The sequence below is a fragment of the Strongylocentrotus purpuratus genome, unplaced genomic scaffold (genome assembly GCF_000002235.5).
Source record: "Strongylocentrotus purpuratus isolate Spur 01 unplaced genomic scaffold, Spur_5.0 spur5_scaffold_21, whole genome shotgun sequence".
In the NCBI taxonomy this organism is placed as follows: Eukaryota; Metazoa; Echinodermata; class Echinoidea; order Camarodonta; family Strongylocentrotidae; genus Strongylocentrotus; species Strongylocentrotus purpuratus.
Window position 1 is genome coordinate 16265619 of NW_022145607.1, and position 21009 is coordinate 16286627.

Here is a 21009-nt window from a genome sequence, read left to right on the forward strand (position 1 = left end):
TCACACCGGACAAGAAATGCAGTGCACAATGGTGTTGTGGTGCCACTTGTCCGCACACAGGCTGGTAAAAAAGCCTTTTCCCATTGTGCTTCCGTTCTCTGGAATCGGCTGGATAGTGGTATTCGGGGCGCTGTTTCTAGGCAGTCCTTTGCTACTTCATATTGGAGAATTAGAAATCAGTAGATGGTTTGGTATGAACACAAACACATCAACAAACAAAAAAAAAAAAAAAAAATCATTATGGGGTAGCGAGGGAGAGTAGTGTTTGGAGGTAGTGCCTCGGACCCTGCGGTCCAGTTGGTTCCGGCAAGCGGAGGCATTGTGGGAGCCTTATAGGTTTTTTTTTTTTTTTTTTTTTTTTTTTTTTTTTTTCTTTTTCTTCTTCTTCTTCTTTTTTTCTTAAAAGTTTAATATTTCGTGCAGGTCTGATGTCTTAGTAATATTTGTTGTTCTGTATTCATTTACATGTTTGTAATTTGTGTTGTACTATTGCAGGGCCCCCGAGTATAACAGTGTTTTACTCACTGATGGGGTTACCCTGGGTAAATAAAACAAAATAAATAAATAAATAAAAAAATTATTACAATTTAACTTATGTGAATGTAAATTGTCACAAATCAATAAATTGGCTTTATACCATTCCAAACATTTAAGTGTTGAAAGATTTGTATAAGCTTGTTTTATCTTCATGGAAAAACGGTGACGCCTTCAAAGAAAACCATAAAATTATCTTTGTGATTTGAGAATTTTCTCAGGATATTTTGCCTGTTATTATAGAGAGTAAGAACAGAAGAAGGAATATAATAAGTATCGTTTCATACAAAAATTACACAGTTTGTGTATCAATTAACCTTCAACAATTTATATTTTGCATTTGATCTCATGTTATGCACTATGTGATATTAGAGAGAAAGACTATTTATTTAATTTTATCCTATCTAATCATGTCACAATACGGACTGAAAATCACAAATTATGGTTGTTTTTTCCTTGAAATATTTCCAAATTCGAACTCAAACGGAATTTGTGTCATATAATATATGCTCACAAGACTAATAATAGTCCTATGAAATCACAACATCGGTTCATGTCATTCTTTCTATACAGTAGTACTACTTTAGCTAAACTGGCTGTCGGAAAAAGTATGCTACTGGTCTCGATCTCGCTCTCTGTCCCCCGCTCGCGTTATTTTTTGCTGCAGCACAGATTGGGGTTAGGTGCGTGTTGAGCATAATAAGGTTAGGGTTAGGGTTAGGGTTAAATAAAGACCCTTTTTTTTTAAAGCCCCAATCTGTGGCGCAGAAAAAAATGACGCAGAAAAAAATGACGCCCCCCCCCCGCTCCGCCCAAGACCCCTTTATTAAGTTTTTATGCTATGAGTGAATTGGCTTTCAATGGCACATTGACGAGTTTGCTGTGGTTGGTCTATAACCACGCAGTATTCCTCCAAATTCAACTTATAGAAAGTAGACCCCTGGCCCCCTCCCTCGCTTACCGGATGATGACAATAAATCACTTTTGTTAAGAAATTTAACCGATCATGAGTTCCTTTTTCTACTATATACGTGTGAGTCAAAAAAAGTTTACACTCAGAGAATTGTCATTTATTTTAAAAACCAGCTAGGAACGAAAGGTTATCATACATGTTTTGAAAGAGTGTTATATCCATAGAGATATAATCTCTATGGTTATATCCCAGATATTCCTGCAATCATCAGCAAATTGGCAATGTACAAAATACAATGTGATCAAAGCGGTCTTTATCGTCGCAAATTTCAAAGAAAATAAAATCGACGCGAAAATGGCAGCGATCTCTGCTTTGCAAGCGTATGAAAGTGACGAAAGCGATGAAGACATTAGTGATAAGGAGGCCCATTCTGAAGATGTAACGGCACATCTTAGACCACTGGAAAAGAATCGGACGGTTCAATCACTGCAAGTGAAATTACAGTTGAATGCAGCACCAACTGTCGACGAAACGAGCGACGTGAGTATAGTGTGGTCCCACATGTCAGAATTGATGTCAGATTAAGTGTTAACTCCAGGAAGCTCCGACGCCGACGCCATCGCCAAAGGCGTCGGATCTTCAGCGGGTGCATAGGAAAACATTCAAACAGCGGGTTGGGCGACATTATCTCAAAATATGCAAAGGGAGTAATTACAAATTTGACTTACTAGGTTGCTCGACTCCCCTGGGCATCTGGCTGGCCACTTGAAATTATAATTTGAAGAAGTTTCTGATGGGGAAAAGGGGGTGATTCTTTGTACTACCCCGACGATTCTTCCATGTTGTATCTTCGACTCAACATGGCGAAGAGAAAGTACGCATGCGCTGAAGCTCATTCCCCACTTGATTTGAAAAATACGAAGTTAAGAAAGTTGAGAGTGCATAAATTGATTTTAAATGATTGTTGACTTGGAATGAATGAAGGATTTTGTTTGGCATTTCCTCCTCTTCCTTCTCCTCCTCCTCCTCCTCCTCCTCCTCCTCCTCCTCCTCCATATAGCATTAACAGCATGTTTCTTTTTACTTACATGTACACATCACTGTTTTTATACTGGATATAATTTAGAAATTGTACACCCTTTTGTTGTCTGTTACTTCACCTGCTGTCACAACACATCTCATCCCAGTATAGCTTGGAAAAGCTGCTTCAGGGATTACCTCATCAAGTATCCAGCTCCTTCTCCTCCTCCTCCTTTTTTTTTTGTTGGTACTCCTCTTTCTCCTTCTCCTCCTTCATCTTTTTCTTCTTTTTCCTTTTCTTCTTTTGTGTACATTTAAATGTAACTCAGAACTCTATACTAGTGCTGTAAGTCAGACGCTATGTTCGTGTTCGGTTCGGTTCGGCAGAGTTCGGCAATTTTTCACCCGAACTTGGTTCGGTAATTTAATAGCAAGCAGCGTTATAGCCACGGCGGTTGGGACTGGGCAGGCTGCCCGCCCTGCCGGGCCCGACCGGCACGGAGGACTTCTGCACACTGCTTCCGACCAGCACAAATTTCACATTAAAAAACTGCTCTAAACGTAATTATTTGTGAAGAAAAATACTACTTACATTCGTATTTCCGTCTTGAATCGTGTTTTATTTTCAATTTTAAAAGAATCATGTTTCCAATTTGTCAATAAATGATATTTTTAAAAGATTTTCCGAGACGGTTGTTGTCTAATGTTAGAGTCATAAAAGTTGCCATCTTGAATAGAGACTTTAGGGCTCGCCAAGAACTGTTTTTTATAAGTTTTTATTTTCAATAGGAAAAATATAAAATCCCTATTTTTCCTGAATAAATAAATACCATACTATATTATATATTTATTTCATTATTTATATTGTAAAATTTGCCTGATATGGTTACAATTAAAATATTAATTTTTTGTTCAATGGGTTTGAGCAAATTGAGCTGAACTTGTTTTGATCACGCACATGTATTATTGTTTATGGCTTGCGATCGCAACGTAGCGTGGTCAGGATTTGGGATTTAAATGGCGCCAGTAGGCGCATTTATACTGTCAAATACCTCATTTTGAAAAGTCGCGATGTTTCGTGCACCCGGTTACACTTGTGCTGAAACATCACCGACGGAGCTGTTCAGCGATGTTTTGGCGTGTTTCGGTTGGTAAGGCGCATGTGCAGTCTTCCCGACCTTTGACCCCGGCCTGCTATAAGATTTTTAGCGCGCGCAATTTCCAGCTAGCGCTATAGCTAGCTAAATAGCGATACATCCCATGCGCATGCATGCGATATGTTTTGTTTATCTCGCGTGTAGTATTTGAGGCAAGAGTGGATAAGTTACGAAGTACGGACTACGGCTGCTGATTCAGTTTTCCCAAATTCAATCGAAATCTAGTAGTAAAAACGATATGGGAAGGTTAAGAAAATCATCGTTGTTAATTGTTAATTTCATGCTTTCACTCATTTCTCTGAAGCCCTTTTCCCCCACGTTTGCAGGGACGCTTGGAAGTCTGGTGGAGGAGCTCTCCCTGCCTCCACATCGAAATCAAGAACTTCATCTCATCATCAGTCCAATGGGAATTGTTCACTTCCATATTAATTAATCTAACAAAACACTCAAATACTACTACTAGACAGATATGGCCAGACGGGAATAACGAAGATTGAATAAAGGATGAGTTAACGGAATTGGAACAAACGGAGCTGAATGAACGGATAACACGCGCGACGTTGGAAATGCTATAAATATCACACGGGAAGAACGTGGTTTAAAAGAGCGCGGGTAACAATCCGGAAGTGCCGGAAGTCACGTGCCTAACATCGCGATGTTACAACTGCGAGCGGTTATACTTGCCAAACACGCCAAAACACGCCAAAACACGCCAAAAGATCACACTTCGTTTTGGAATGTTTGGGGCTTGGCATGTCTGCCGGTAAAGCGTAGTTGCCCTTGGTAACATCGCGGCCAGGCTCCGGTTTGGCATTTTTTGGCGTGTTTGGATGACAGTGTAACTGCCCCTAGTGAAGTTGCGCCCACCACTGGATAGGCATAAAACACAAGGGCGGAAAATGGGAAAAAAGTAAATATAATATGAGCAATCATAACATGAAAATTAGGTACAAAATGAAAAGTTTATTAGCTTGCAAAAACGTTTACATTTTTTTTGCCGAACATCCGAACCAGGCCTTTGCGTTCGGTTCGGTTCGGTTCGGTTAGGAAGTGCCATGTTCGGCGAACTTCCGTTCGGTTCGGCAGTTCGGCTACAGCACTACTCTATACCATATCAAAGGTTGTATTATAACTCTAATAATAATTTTTGTCACAAACTTGTTCTTTTAATTCACATTTTTCTCTTCTTCCTGCCATCTAAGTGTATCAATTACCAGAACATGGAAACAAAAAATGAACATATTTAATTTAGGGTCCAAATATAGGCCTATACTTACTTAAGCTCTAAATTATTATTTGCTTAATAACTTTAATGTTCTGTTGTCTCTTTTACCTCCTTTCCAGTATGGTACTAACCCTTACCAGCCCCTAGATCCATCTACAAAGACAGTGTCTTATAATCCTCAGTATGAGCAGATGTACAAGCCACAGGTAAGTAATAATTATAATGATGATGATGATGATGATGATGATGATGATGATGATGATGATGATGATTAAGGAGGATGATGATGATGATGATAATAATGATGGTGATTATGAGGATAATAACAATGACAGTAAAAAATAATAATAATAGTAACAAAAATGATAATAATTATGGTAGTCATATAATGATGGAAATGATGTGGTCTTATTTTATCAAGTGTAGCCTTATCACTATTAATACTGTTTTTCCTGAGAATCATATTATTACCTTTGCTTTAGCCATGCTACCATGCTATATTTAAAGGTGATAGTATTTTCAACAGGAATTGATGTTAAAATGAAAGCATTTGCCAATATTTAATTCAATTCCTGTTAAATTGATATCTTACTTTAGCATTCAGCTTGGATCAATAGGCTGTCTTTATTCAGAATAATAGATAATACATAGTGCCGTGAAGTTTGTGCTTTAAAAAAAAAATAAAACAGTTATATCCTTTTAATGTTTTATTATTGTATTTTCCTGTCCTTTAGGCTGGTCCTGCTAACCCCTTCAGGACTCAGCAACAGGCTGCTGCTAAGAATACTCTAGCTGGTTACGTGGAACCTGCCCATCTAAATCCCTTCCATTTTGAGAACCAGAGAAGAACATTCTCAAGCTATGGTAGGAAATAGAATCTTGCAATTGAGTTTTCATACTGTTGTAACTAAGATTCATGAATAATATGAAAAGAAAATGTATGTTCCATCATAAAATGATTGTTTTTATACTTCCATGTATTTATTAAACAAATATGATGACTGTGGCCAAGATATGCTTTCGACAGATTTAGTTGGCCCTGAAAAGGCCAACTAGTTCGTTTGTACCTTGTTTTTATTTTGTCTTTATTTAAATTCATATGATTTGACTGCAGGCAGGAGATTTCACTCTTAAGATCATGATGGTTATTAGAACCGTACAATATTTTTTACACTTGTATACACTTCTTGTTCATTCTCCATTTCCTCGTCAGGTTTTGCTGTTGATCCCAGCACTGAGACGGGTGGGAAACATATTGTGTCCAATAAAGAGGGAACCGAGCCGGAAGAAGGTAGGAATAGTTATATTTTGAAGAACAACTATAACAGCAACAACAGCAGCAGCAGCAAAAACATTATGGGAAATTCAATTATTCTGTGTATTTTGACACTAATGTGCACGTTTGGTAGGACAGTGAACCAAATACAGTACACGCCGAAAATCTCCGCAACACGATTTACACGATTCAAAATTTACACGATTCGACTGCTCGCGGGAATCGTGTAACCATTTATTTTTACACGATTCGTTTTTTGCCAATGAAGCGAAATTTGAATCGTGTAAACGTGTAATCGTGTAAAATTACACGATTCCTCAATTCAGGTCGAATCGTGTAATCGTGTAATTTGCCCGCCGAAAATCTCCGCAACACGATTACACGATTCAAAATTTACACGATTCGATTGCTCGCTGGAATTGTGTTACAATTTATTTTCAGTGGTGATGGTGAACAGGTTAAGGACGTCTAGTTCAGTAAAAGCAAGAAGTTACTTCTTGGTTGAACGAGGACAACGTGGACGATACGAGGGGATAGCGAAGATTACGCTTTCTTTCTCTTGTATATATTTTTAATTGCAGTGTCTTGTCTCTAATTTTATTATAGAATGTTTGAAAGTTAAAAAAAATCAGTCCACTTCCCGAAAAGCACTCTCGGATTTAATCCTCGGTGAGAAAAAAGAAAAAAGCGATGAACGACGAAGGAAGGGGGGAATTTTGTTATTCCCAAGTTGTAAATGAGTAAAAATGATTACAAAATGTAAAGGAGGGCTAACATAATTAAGTATGTTGTGATACTCTTACATTACAAGGCTGTACCAATTAGAATTACGAAAACCAAGGTTTGTCGACAAACCTCCTTTGTGAATTCGGGCCTTAGACTTTGATCACTTATTGCTTTTTTAGCGTTCCTCATTTTCGTAAATTACCTTTTACAACATTGCATTATTCAGCTATATGTGTAAAGAGCTACGGTCAAGGCTTAAGGGCACACTTCCTGTCACATACAAAAGAAGCTTACTCTGAATGTGGCCTGCCATTGACCCTCGCCGGGGACAAAGGCCGTTGCCCTAGCTACAGGCAGAGATCCTTACATAATACCTATTGTTCAGGGGGTTCCCCTTGAACATAGGATCCCCCTGAACAATAGGTATTACATGTACGTAAGTATGTAAGCCACTGGCTACAGAGTTTAGGGAACAGTTCCAAGCCAAGAATGAATAGAATAAGTGAATGGCCAACTTTCTTTGAGTTACGTTTAGCTAGCGGCACAGTGTCCCCCCACTTTTTCAAGTTCCCCCAAAGTGCCCCTTTGTATGTAGGAAAAGTACCTATTTTACTTTGACAAGTGTCCCTATTAATTTGTAAAAGTGCCCCTTCCCCTTTTCAACTCTGATAAGTACTCCTTTTCTTTTGACACACACCCCTTTTCCTTCGACGAGTTCCTATTTTCCTTTACAATAAGTGTCCATTTTCCATTCTCATTAGTGTCCTTTTAATCTCTAGTAAGTATCCCTCTTTAAGTACGAGAAGTGCCCCTCTTCACTTTTGATAAATGCCCCCATCAACTCCGATAAATGCCCCTATTAAAATCTGATCGGTGCCCCTTTTCTTTCAACTAAAGCTTTTTTTTTATCTCTCTCTCTCTCTCTCACTCTCTCTCTTTCTTTCAATATCTTTCCATTCCCCCATATCTTTCTCGCCTCTCTTTCCCTCATTATGTTCCCCTCGTACCTTATTAATTTGTCTCTTTTCCTCTCCGTTTCATAGCCTTCTCATTTCTGTTAATTCTACTAGGTTTCGTCCTTCTTTTTTTATCACTCTATTTCACTCTTTCTTTTCTTCCGGTCAACTTTTTAGTTTTCCCTTTTTTCTCTCTTTTTTCTGTTTAACTTTATCGTGCCTTTCAACCCTCATTTTCCTTTTATATGTTCCCTTCTCCTCGTAGCTATCTTTTTTCCTTTACTATTTCATCTATCATGTCTTCCTGTTTCTGATGTTTTCCTACCTTGTCTCACGGATTAGTATACGATACATGTTAGTGGAAAGTGCTGAGGTTTATACACGAATATAAAGTACAGTAATTAACTGATGTACACTGAAGGTAAGTTGTGTATAAAGCAATTGGTGTCAGCAGGATAAGATTTAACGATTGTTGCAGCTTGTCGCATCGTTCTACCAATGCCCTTATAACCCTAATAACTATTTACACGATTACACGATTCAGAGCGACATTCTTCAATCGTGTAAATTTACACGATTACACAGTTACACGATTGTTACATCTGGTCGAATCATCCCACCAATGCACTTAACTATTTACACGATTACACGATTCAGAGCGACATTCTTCAATCGTGTAAATTTACACGATTACACAGTTACACGATTCAGGTGAATCGTGTAAACCGTGTAATCCTAAAAATAAATCGTGTAATCGTGTTGCGGAGATTTTCGGCGTGTACTGTATCTCATTCAGTGGCTGCTGAGCAGTGGTCCAAAGAATGAAAATATTTTGAACTGATTGTGAATTACTTCACATTTGGAACATGGCCATTAAAATAATTTGAAAAATACTTGGATGAAAGGAAAAGTGATATTGATTTAACAAGGAAAAACTCCGATACCATACATATGACTTTGCTAAATGCACTGAACCATGCCCTATGCTGTACCATAGTGTACATCCTTTACATGAACAAAATATATTAATCAGATTCTATTTTAATGAACAATGTTTTGATCGAACTGAATTTCTCTTATTACCCAACATTCACAAAATATTCTTTGGGGTTTCATTTATTTATTTTAGATAATTCTTATAGTATTGATCAACTTAAGGCTCCATTTTTTCTGACATGCATTACTAATACAAAAAAGATGAAGGCAACTACATGCATATGTCTGAAGTAAGCCATTCTAGTTTAAAAATGTAGTTAATACTTGCAAATTTGTATGTTTTTATCCAAATTGGGCTTGTCCTAGTCTTTTACAATACATCTGCTATTTTGCATTATATCATTATGTTATTACTTGCGCAGGTAAAACAGTCTTTGAGTCGGTAGAGTTAAGGGAAGCTGACAAACGTAAGAGAGTGAAGAACAGAAATGCTTCAGACATCGAGGGCTTTGAGGGTCCTTGGGGGAAGTATGTGGACGAGAAGACTGTAGCAAAGCCTTCTGAGGTAGGTGTTGCTCTATTCTAAATAATCTATTTACCTATATACTATTTGTGGTGATGTCGGGGTGAAGTGGTTCATTCACTTGACTCTCACTCTAAGGGTTAAGGGTTCAAATCTCAGCCAGGCAAGACATTAATCCACATTTGCCATTCTTCACCCAGGTGTAAAAGGGATACCTGGCTGGGCTAATAATTGCAGGGCCTTCAGGAAGAAAAGCTCTGATGCTGACGAGCCCTCCCTGGGTAAACTAAATTATTATTATTATTACCTCATTAAAAATTGAGGTCCCGCGTTGCTTAATTGGTATTATATGTGACATATTGTTTTTATCATTGGTCTAAGCAGAGCTGTGAACCTTATACAAGGATATCCTTGGTTCAAAGCCAAGTTTGTTGTTGATGTTTATGAAGTAGGCAAAGGTCCACAATTCTGTAGGATAAGACTTGGAGCTTTATTGGATGGTTTGCTTATAATTCAAAGGCCTTTCGTATCTAATTAGGGATATGAAAAGCTACAATGGTATGGATTCATAACCCCTCATACACTTGATTTCTGAAAAGATCTTCTGCAAAAGAAAATGCATTCCATTCTGCACCTTAAATCAACTTCTGCTGAATACTTCCTAATTTGTGTATGTATTTTGTGTAATTTGTCATCTTTAAAATCATAAAAGGTAAGGTAAGGTACATGAAAGGTTGGAATATTTCCATGTTATTTTGTATTGGAAGAGCAGACAGAGCTAGGTGAAACCCTTTCATTTTGCACCTGAAATGGAATCAATTTCTGCTGAACACTTGCTTATTTTTGATGTATTTTGTGCTATTTGTAATCTTTAAAATCATAAAAGATAAAGTATGGAACATATATATATTTTTTTCCTTGTTATTTTTTTATAGGAAGAGCAGACAGAGTTAGATGAGATCCTTGCTAAGAGAGCTAAAAGAGGCAAGAAGGTGGATGATAAACCAGCAGAAGAGAAGACTACGCTGCACAGTAAGTCGTACGAGCAGATAATAATAATACTTATAATAATAGTGGCTACTTGTATAGAGCACAGGTCCACCTTTTAAGGAGCTTAATGTTGCCTCAGTGTAAAATTGAAAAGCTCCTAAGCAGGATACACATCAAAGAGCTTTACAGGACCTACACATGTTACAGGGTTCCAGGAGTTATTCTAAAAATGGACAAAACGAGAGTGAAGCATCAGCTAAAACAATGTGATGCCAGCCCAGCAGCTACCAATTCCTTATCTCCCATTCTGGGTTGGGTTGTTGTATGTTTTGTGAGGGGTGTTCAATCAACAAAAAATGAGGGGGGGGGGGGGTACATTTTCAAGGGCACAACACATATTTTTATCAAATTTAAAGTATGTGTAGGTTTTCACAACAATATATTACCAACTTTTTGTCTGTTTTGAGAAGGAGTTTGACGTAATATTAAGTTTATGTTGTTGTTTGTAGCTCAGTATATTCTTATGAAATTCCTGTAGGTATGTCTATCCCTCCCCCTCCCCCCCCCCCAAAAAAAAAAAATGGATTAAAGATACTTTCAGAATGAAAACAAAATAGGAATACACAGCCTTTTGATTATTGCATGAAATAATTTAGATTAACAAAATATTCTTTCCTTTTTTAAAATTAATGAATTTCTTGATACATAGACCGGTTATGCTCTGATTAAAAAAACCTGAAGAATGTTAAATAACTATCACATTCCCCAAGACTAGACGTTGATTTTGGGTCAGACCGGTTAACAAATCCTCAGTCAAACGACCAATGTTTGATAGATCAACCATTCAAGCAACCTCCAACTAATCAACCAAACTACCTCGCTTTTCTTTTCCACCTACCAGTCAAGGATGCCTACGACTACCAGGGTAGATCCTACCTTCACATACCCCAAGACCTGGACGTGGATCTCAAGTCTGAGCTGCCTCCAGAGAAGTGCTACCTGCCCAAGAAGGCCATCCACCAGTGGACCGGACACACCAAGGGCGTGGCAGCGATCAGGCTCTTCCCTGGCTCCGGCCATCTTCTGCTGTCCTGCGGGATGGACAGTAAAATCAAGGTACTACTATTATACAAATAATACACAGCAGTGAGGGCATTAGTATGAACAGTCTATCATGCCTGAGGTGATAGCCGAGGGTGTTTGGACTGTTTGAAAGGTACCGAGTGTGGGTAATTTTACTAATGCCCGAACAAAATGATGTGTATTATTTGTTTTATAAGATTATGTTTTGTTTGTTTTATAAAATAATTTTGCTAATGACTGGTCATTAGCATTTGATAATGATCGGTCATTATCAAAATTACGTGTTAGGCAAAATAAATGCCTGGTCATGTGTACACTCTCAATCAAATATTTGATGAGGATCCACGTCATCATCTTATAAACCCTATTATAAACAAAGAAATCCGAGTGAATCTGTCCCTTTAAAGAAGTTTTATTTTGTTGTGTTAACTAGCAGTATCATATATATATATATATATATATATATATATATATATATAGCTTGTAATGACATTTTAGATGATATTGCGGATTTATGTTTAATCAGCATGACTAATACAATGTTATTCCCTCATCCATCCAAAAATAAAACTCACAAATGGCTAAATACATCAGCTTTGCCACATCAATTAGGCATGATTGATAATATTCTTTGACTGTTCAATTGTTCCACTGACAAAATAAGAAGGCTAAGATGGTATTACATGTATAATTTTGAAAAACTTGTCATTTTGAATGGGTAAAAGTGTTATTAACATCTGATCATTTTTCATTACTTCTAAGATATTTTGCTTATTTTCCAATAGAATTATTTTTTAAATGAACCTTATGAGATGTTGCACAAAAGTTCATTGTTATGCAACTTTTGCTCATTGTGCTCATGCTTTCAGTGTAATTAATAAAATTCAAAACTATATTAAAAAAAAAAAATTCATGTGTTATTTTTGTATAATATTATGATGAATTGAATTCTTGTTGTTTGTAGATTTGGGAGGTTTACAACCAGAGGAGATTAGTCAGAACTTACACAGGTCACAAACAGGCCGTCAGAGATATATGCTTCAACAACGATGGAACAAAGTTTCTCAGTGCTGCCTACGATCGTTACATCAAGCTTTGGGACACAGAAACAGGTTTGTTACCTTTGCTTTTTTATCACAAGTCAGAATGTTCCATACTTCTCAGTTTTGAACTGCTTAAAGCCCTACTGCACTATTTATAGCTACTTGTGCCCTCTATATAACAAACAATGCCTAATCGGTAGCCGTTGGTCCCCCATGGTCCCCATTTTCTTACGCAGGGAGGTCTAATCCCTCCTGGCCAAACTAGTGTGGATAGGCTTTAAAGTTTTGTCCTTATACAGAAAAGAACAAACATATCTTTGTTATAAGGGGTTCATCAGATAACGTTTTGTAAAAAATGTGAGTTATGCTGTATCTTGTAATGGGATGATCGTAAAAAGTTTGAGATCCCTGTAAGGTTTTGGTGGCCATTTGCCCTTGGACCCTTGTTAGAGTAAAGTCCTTCTTAGCGACCCAAAGGCATTTACTTAATCTCAATTCACTTTTACCCAGTTAAACCCAGAAAAAAAAAATCCCAAAGTCCTATGAAACTATATAGAGATGTTACACATCACATTGCATAATCTGACATGGAAAAATAAAAAATACAAAAATAGAATTTTGTTCTTGTTAGTGTTGTCTTCATTGTTATCCATTTGATTTTATTTATTTATTACTGTTCGGTTTTCTTTTTCTTTTGCAGTTTTACAAATATATAACAAACAAAACATTTAACATTTTACACATGACAAAAGAACATATATAGAATAAAGTAAGGCTGGCTGTAACAAATCGAAAACATCAAACTTATACCATATTTTGTATTTCATTGCAGGGGAGTGTATTGAGAAGTTTACGAGTCGTAAGGTTCCGTACTGTGTGAAGTTCAACCCAGAGGAGGACAAACAGCACATCTTTGTGGCTGGCATGTCAGACAAGAAAATTGTACAGGTGGGTTGACAGTAATACTTAGACTTAGATCATCCTTGAGGGGGGGGGGATCCACAAAACATGTCATCAGTAAAAAATGACAGTTTTTGTTATAAGCTACTGAAATCCTTGCTTCTGATTGGTTATCAGCAGATTTGTCACTGATTTTTGTCATTGAAAAAAGGCTTTGTGAAACGGGCCCTGTACCGGTGAGCACATTGGGCAGCAAGCTTTCTCCGATGTCTTTGATCAGCCGGTGTTCTATCAAAGTCGTGCCATTCTAGATTCATCGCCTTCAGATCATCTTGGAAGGTTCTTCGCCCGGTGATCCTGGGCCTTCTCTTTTGCATTTTCCCTTCTGTAAGGATCCACCACAGAGGTGGTTTAGAGTGCAGTTGGTCTGGAAGATGTAGAATTAAAAAAAAAATTTAAGGAAAAAATAAAAATGAGAAAAGAGAAAGCTTACAGTAATAGCAAATAGTGGGTTTTTATTAAAGGGAGCCTAGTTGAATATTAAATAGAATCAGTTAATGGACATTGGTTCAAGTTTTAACACATTGGTGTTTTCATATTTCTATAGTTTTCATGACTTGAACTCTTCTACAGTATCTTTTTCTTCTTTGTATAATTTTTAAATAAGCTATTGAATTTCCTATGTCTCTTAGAGAGAAAATTAAGAAGAATAAAACAGGTAATGGTGTACTCGTAATACATTTTACGAGGTTTTAATGTGGGTAAAATCATAGGGATGATGTAAGATAGCATGCTTTAAAATTGAGAAATACAACTCAAACCTTAAAATTTCACAATCTCCCTTTGCTCTTACAGTGGGACATAAGAAGCAACGAGATCGTTCAGGAGTACGATCGCCACTTGGGAGCCGTCAACACCATCACGTTCGTCGATAACAACAAACGCTTTGTGACGACCTCGGACGACAAGAGTCTGAGGGTGTGGGAATGGGATATTCCTGTAGATTTTAAGTACATTGCAGACCCCAGCATGCACAGTATGCCCAGCGTCTCTCTCAGTCATAATGGTGAGGAAATGGAAGTAGATGGATATGTATACTAGAATTGAGAATTTGCTTTAATGTCATCACGCGTATTGCAATTATTATGATTTTAAATGCTTTTTTTTTTTAAGGTAGGTTGATATGTACCTTAGAATTGACAATTTTTCTTATATATTGTTGTCACACTTATTTCAATTATTATGATTTTAAATGCTGTAACTTTTTGTTAAAGGTAGATGGATATGTACATTTAAATTAGAAATTTTCTTTTATTGTTGCCATGGTGATTAAAATTGTTAAGATTTCAAGTGTTTACCCCAAAAATACTTATGTACCATCAGTAGAGAGTTGGTGAAAGGAAGAGGAAAGTTGTATGAATACGGAAACCTAGAGATGTTGTGGTATAGTGGTTCGTTCACTTCACTCTCAATTCAAGGGTTGAGGATTCAAATCTCAGCCCGTGTGACAGATATAAGTGCTACGTGAGAAGCCATCATCATTGCTGTTGTTACTATAAGTAATAATTTTGTCTTGAGTAATATGTTTGGATTTAATGTAACACGTCGCTATATCACACCACGTTATTTTATTTACCAGGTAAATGGTTGGGTTGCCAGGCGATGGACAATCAGATCGTGATCTACAGCGCCATCAACAGGTTCAGACAGAACAGGAAAAAGATCTTCAAAGGTCACATGGTTGCTGGTTATGCCTGCCAGATGGACTTTGCTCCTGATATGAGGTAAGTGGTCATTATTTGATTTGATTTGATTTGATTTATTTATTTCTGTTTGATTTTCTTTTTCTTTTGCAGTTTTACAAATATATAACAAACAAACATTGCAAAGTTACACATGACAAAAGAATATGTAGAATAAAGTAAGGCTGGCTGTAACTAATCGAAAACATCAAACAGGAGGGTTGACAAAGTAAGCAAAGCTTGATAGTATGACTACCCTCAAAGGATACATAATAATACAAATATGGAGGAACAAAATATTGGTAAAAGGGGAAAAAGACAGAAAAAAGAAGAAAAACAAAAAGAGGGGATGCACATCAAGATTCACAGATGTACGTGGTAGTTGGATTTCAATTTGCTATATAAAGATAAAAAAGAAGATGCAAATATGAATATTGAGTGGCCAACTTGGGATATAATAGAATGAGAAGACTCGCGAGGTTCGGACAATATTTGTTTTACCTGACTGCTAAGAAAGCATGTGTATGCTTGTAAGTAAGCGATCAGGGGACCGATGGCTTTAAGTCCTCTCCAAGGGACTTGGAAAAGAGAATTAATGTGTTATACCAAAGGGCACTGGCACATCGACTTGCTTTTGATCCCAGGACCTCCCGGATACGAGACCACTGAGCCATCGCGCCACCAAAGTGCAGTATTGGTAGGCGCCAGAGCAATAAGAAAATACACTCGGATCCTATTTTTGTGTGTGGATTAAATGACAAATTCTGAGCAAATATTGTACAAGAAATCCACTGTATGTAACGTTTAAATAAAAATAGATGATGATATATGTTGTTGAAAGGGCATGCTTACCATCTTATATTTACAGTTACGTCGTTTCTGGAGATGCCGACGGCAAATTGAATGTATGGGACTGGAAGAGCACAAAACTGTACACGAAGCTGAAAGCGCACGACGGTGTGTGTATCGGCTGTCTGTGGCATCCGCATGAAACATCAAAAGTGATAACGTGTGGCTGGGATGGACTCATCAAACTGTGGGACTGAGACAATAACTGTGCATTTTCAGTGAACTTGAAAGCTTTGATGGAGACCAACTTTATATTCGAGTATATTGGACTGTGAAGGAGAAGTGCTCATATCCACAGGTTGGAGTTGCAGAAAGTTTGTCAGCTTATATTCTCATCATCACGCTGTACACCCTGACGCCAACTTCACGACCCGAAAGAAACAGAGACAGATTTGTGAGCATCATCCTGTATACACAGCACATGTTCTCGTACATTATATCAAATGGTGCCAACAAGAAACTGAGTGTGTGGGACTACATAATGGAAATATTGGACAGTTGAGTTGGAGGCTGTTTGAGATTTTCTGTCTGCATATATATATATATATATATATATATATATATGAAACGGGTAAAATATAGATTTAGGTATATCTTGCCTATATTGGAGATTTCCTGAAGTCCATTCCAGCAATCAGGTATGGGGTCATGTTTTACATAAATCTGTTTGATCAGAAGCTTAAGCTTGAATAAGATTATTTGACAGGTATACATGCATTGTACAATTAATGCACTCTTCATGCATTGTCTTTATACAAATAGACAACATTACCAACATTGCAAAATGCATGCTAACCATATAATTTGATTTCAATTTCCAATCATAAATATCTTGTTAATCAGACAGTCGATCTGCTTTTAAAATTCATGGGGTCCCTGACTGACCTAAAGGTTTATAATTATCATTGTAGCATGAGCTAAATCCAGGATTTTGTTTCAGAATCTGAGACAAAGAGACCCAATCCCTTCAAAATGATTCACACAAAGTCTTATTTTAGGATTCTGGCATAGACATGTATATTTACAGACTTCACCAGTACCAACTGTGTCTCATACTCTAGGTTTATTCTCTCATGTAAAACCCCATATATATAATTGACATTGCAATCAATACATACAAACTTTGAGTTAAGTATGGGCTTAAGAAACCTGACTAATAATGCAGGAAATGGTAAAGGGGGTGTAGCATGGCAAATACTGATTAACGCCATCTACGACTGACAGACTGAAGTTCTCTTCACGCTTCGGTTTCGCATATGTTGCATGCACGTGAATACTGCAGTCGCGTTGTCCGTAGTCGTATTATACCCGATTGGTCCCAAGTCAGGCCATGGGAAAGACACATAGTCTCGTCGTCATGCTACGCCCCTTTTAAGAGGACTTGAAAACCACTGATTAATACTTTGCAACCATGTTGAATTTCATTCCTTTGGCTTCCAAGAGAATGGCGTTAATTATTTAATGACATGTGCTTGAAAGGTAAATTTTCAATTTTAATTCGTTCCAATAGTCCCATATCACCAGAATGCCCAAATCAGTGCTTGTAATATAAATCAGGGTTCAGTGACACAAAGATGAACTCCATATTTTACCGAAATAAGTGTTTAATATCAAAATGTGGGCTTTCCAGGTAACACAAAAACTCAACTCCACCCAACACCCCATTGAAGTCAATGGCTAGTGAAACATAGACTTAAAGCCCAAGTGGACCTCTAACTTTAAACCCCTTTTTCTCAAAAATGGCCAAAGTGGAGTCACGTCTTTGTGTCACTGACCCCTCGAAATGTATTTATTTGTTTACTGGGCAGTCATAAATTGAAGGACATTATTGATGATATAAATTGAGTAAAAGGACATTGATACCACGTGCAGGCGGTTAGATGATAATACTTGTACAATATTTTGTATTAAAAACTATGTTTTTACTAGTAAACACTTTCTGTTTTTAGCTGGATCATGTCTTATTTTTGAGTACAGCAATAAGCCCTTGTCACAATCAGTTAGCTGAGGTATCTTTACATGAAATGACCACTAGAAAGGGAGGGAGGTGGAGAGCTAGAGGGGGAGGGGAGAAAGTTAGGGGAGAGAGAGGGGGAGGGGGTAGTTAGAATAATAGATGAAGAAAGAAGGGAAAGAGATGGAAAGACAGGGAGGGATAGAGTGAATACCCTAAGTGAGTTAAAGAGACAGAGAGAAGGGGAAAAAAGAGACGGGGGAGAAAATATCTAAGAGAAAATGGAAATATTCAAACCTTAAACCAACAATGTAATAAACTTCAGACCCTTGATATGGTTTCTTGAATATAGGTATACTGACTGGCATTTTCAGCTCTCAACCGGACTGTACCCTAATAAGGCCGGGGGGCCATTATGCCCACCCCCTCCACGATTTTTCTGATTGCTCGGGAACGCATATGGATGGCACCCCGCCGCTCATTGACTTTTTTCTTTCGAGTCTTGCGCAATTTTTGAAATAATTTTTTTGAAAATCGGACCTACGGTTACAAGGTCACGTGACCTTTTGTCTTTGCAGGTCAGCCCGAAAATCGCTCATTTTCGTGATTTGTGTACAAAACAAATGGAAAAGTCATTTTTCCTAAAAACAGATCAAACATGGGTTATTGGGTCTTGTTTTAAGTTTAGGTGGTTGTTTTGGGAGTCAAAATAGTTGAATTGTAGTAAGAAATGAAATAAAACAACAAAAACAATGAAATACATAAGTTAAAAAAACAATGAAATACATAAGAAATTATCAAAACAAGGGATAACATAAGGAATAAGCTGGCTCTCCCAAAAAAATTTGTCGTATTATTATTCAGAGTGGTCTAATAAATATATGTAGCGAAAAAGAATGCTTAAATATGAATGATATATGATTTATGGGTAAAAATGGGATTTTTATGACTTTATTTGCATAAATTACCATAAATATGCAAATGAGTGAATTTTTCAAAAAATTGAAATTATCATATTATTATATACACTTCACCTGACATGCGTGCAAATTTTCGAGGCAATCGGCCCCTTCGCGGCCGAGATCTTAAGGGGGGCCATAATGCCCGGCCGTACTAAGACCTCAAATAGCCCGGCCTTTTTAGGGTTAACGTGACTACCATACCCATTCTAACAATCCGTCATATGACGACACATATTGCACATTCGGCAAGCGGGAACGCGTCAACGGAAAATGACATTTGACAAATAGGCTTCCTTTTTAAGTCAAGACGGTAAAAGGGTAATGCAGTTTTTATGACTAGTCATAAAAGGACATTAAACTCGCGTTTTATTGAGTTATTGGTGTAGAGTTTATAATTCAGCCTCCGTTGTTTGAAATTTATTAATATACCACCTCCCTGCCTGGTACAGAAGGCATTTAAAGCCAGTTCGGATCTAAAATAAGCGAAATGTCAAATTATCTCTCGATAAAAGCATTGAGAAATGTCACATGATGAAGTTAGTTTATAGAATATATAGTAGAATGTATCTATCAACCTATTTAGATATACTAGTAATGTAAACTATTGCTTGGAAATGATAGCAAATTTACCATTTCGACAATGATCTAAATAAATGGCGGGTTGAAACATTCATTTTCTTTGCCATTTTCATTTTAATTTGCAAATTATTTAACTAACATGAGATATTCTTTAACAAAATGTGAAAGAGAAGTATTTCATCTCGCTGTCTTTAACACCCTACTCTCTTTCTCTCTTTCTCTCTTTCTCTCTCTCTCTCCTCGTCATCTTAGTCGGCCTCGCCCCATTCTTTCAACACATTTCCCTTCCCTTGCTCTTCTGTACCTAGACCTATTATTCATCCATTCATTCAATAAATTGATGAACTTTCCACTTTAAAAACACCATTCAGTCTAAGATTTAAAGATAAATACATTAAAGATCTTTTCAAGCATCATTTGAGGTACTGCTTTCTTCTATAAATATTATCCTTTTATTATGTAATGAAATACAACAGGCACAATCAAATTAATTTCCAGTTGCAACTTCCAGTACACTTGCATATTATACAGTTCGCATTTTGTATATACGCTGGAGAACGTGTTGAAACGTGAGATATTGACAACATCTGTGAGACTGACGATCATCAAATCATGAAATAACAAATCAGAACAACAGAAAGTAACAAAACACCATCGTCATCTGCGACCTAAATACCGTTAGACTAAAACAATTATTAACACCTAGCTTAAAACCAAAGGCTGAGACACAATGCAATGACTATATCCAGCTTCGATCGGTGTTTCTATATATTATGTGCACGCTCGTGTATCAATTTATGGAAGGTCATGGGAAAAGCTAGCGTGGGAAAGTGAAAATTATTTCTAAGTTTAGGTCCTCAAGAAGAATGGGCCATTTAAACAACAAAAAGTGCAGTCGTAGAGTGGGGAATTTTAGAAAGTTTAGTGAATCAGTACGGGATCGATTTTAGGGCGTTTGTAATGCGTCGCTTTCCGCTCTGTGCTGCCCTAGATTGGCTGAATAGTTTCACACTTCAGCATAGCTCGAGATACAGCCCTCGACCTCGGGCTGTTTTATCGGAGATGTGTACATGAGAGCTGCTATAGTCAACTTAATTGGTTAACAAAAGAAAGGAAGTAAAACAAAGTAACGGAAGAGTATATTCATTAAAAAAAAAGACGATTATTAAAGGGGGTATATAAAACTAAGTAATGATAACTTTGGGAGGTGCCCTGTGTCTAGTCATGGAAGGGGCACTGAAATCATTGAAGGGGCGGGGGGAGGGGCACACATCGACTCCGACATCGCCCTCAATGTGGATGAAATTGGTTTTTAACAAGTCCATCGATTAGAGGTAAGGGGCTTGAGAGGTCCATTTTATCTCCCTTTAGCGGTTCTTTTCACCTATACCCCGCTTTCACTATTATTTCACCGCTTTTTCATCCAGGGGTGTAGTGCCCCCGTGGCCAGATAACTTTCGGCAGTACTATGGATAGGAGAGAGAGAGAGAGAGAGAGAGAGAGAGAGAGAGAGAGAAAGAGAGAGATTATTTATGATAAATAACCATATAGTAAGCAAACACTGAAAGGGTAATATCTTTGTTGTTATCTTCAAGGACTAAATCTAAAATGATTGTTTTAAACTTCAACGGACTTTTTTTT

The 21009-nt window shown here is 37.3% G+C and overlaps 1 protein-coding gene across 1 annotated transcript; it reads left to right on the top strand.

The window, feature by feature from the left end:
- Positions 1-1753: 1753 nt before the first annotated feature.
- Positions 1754-16945, top strand: LOC584496 (pre-mRNA-processing factor 17). Its single transcript, XM_784356.5, has 12 exons — positions 1754-1987; positions 4969-5055; positions 5584-5713; positions 6063-6140; positions 9166-9308; positions 10202-10298; positions 11158-11372; positions 12304-12451; positions 13215-13330; positions 14138-14348; positions 14922-15066; positions 15893-16945. The coding sequence occupies exons 1-12, from the start codon at positions 1802-1804 to the stop codon at positions 16068-16070; spliced, it is 1734 nt and encodes a 577-aa protein (XP_789449.3). The 5' UTR covers positions 1754-1801; the 3' UTR covers positions 16071-16945.
- The last annotated feature ends 4064 nt before the right edge of the window (positions 16946-21009 follow it).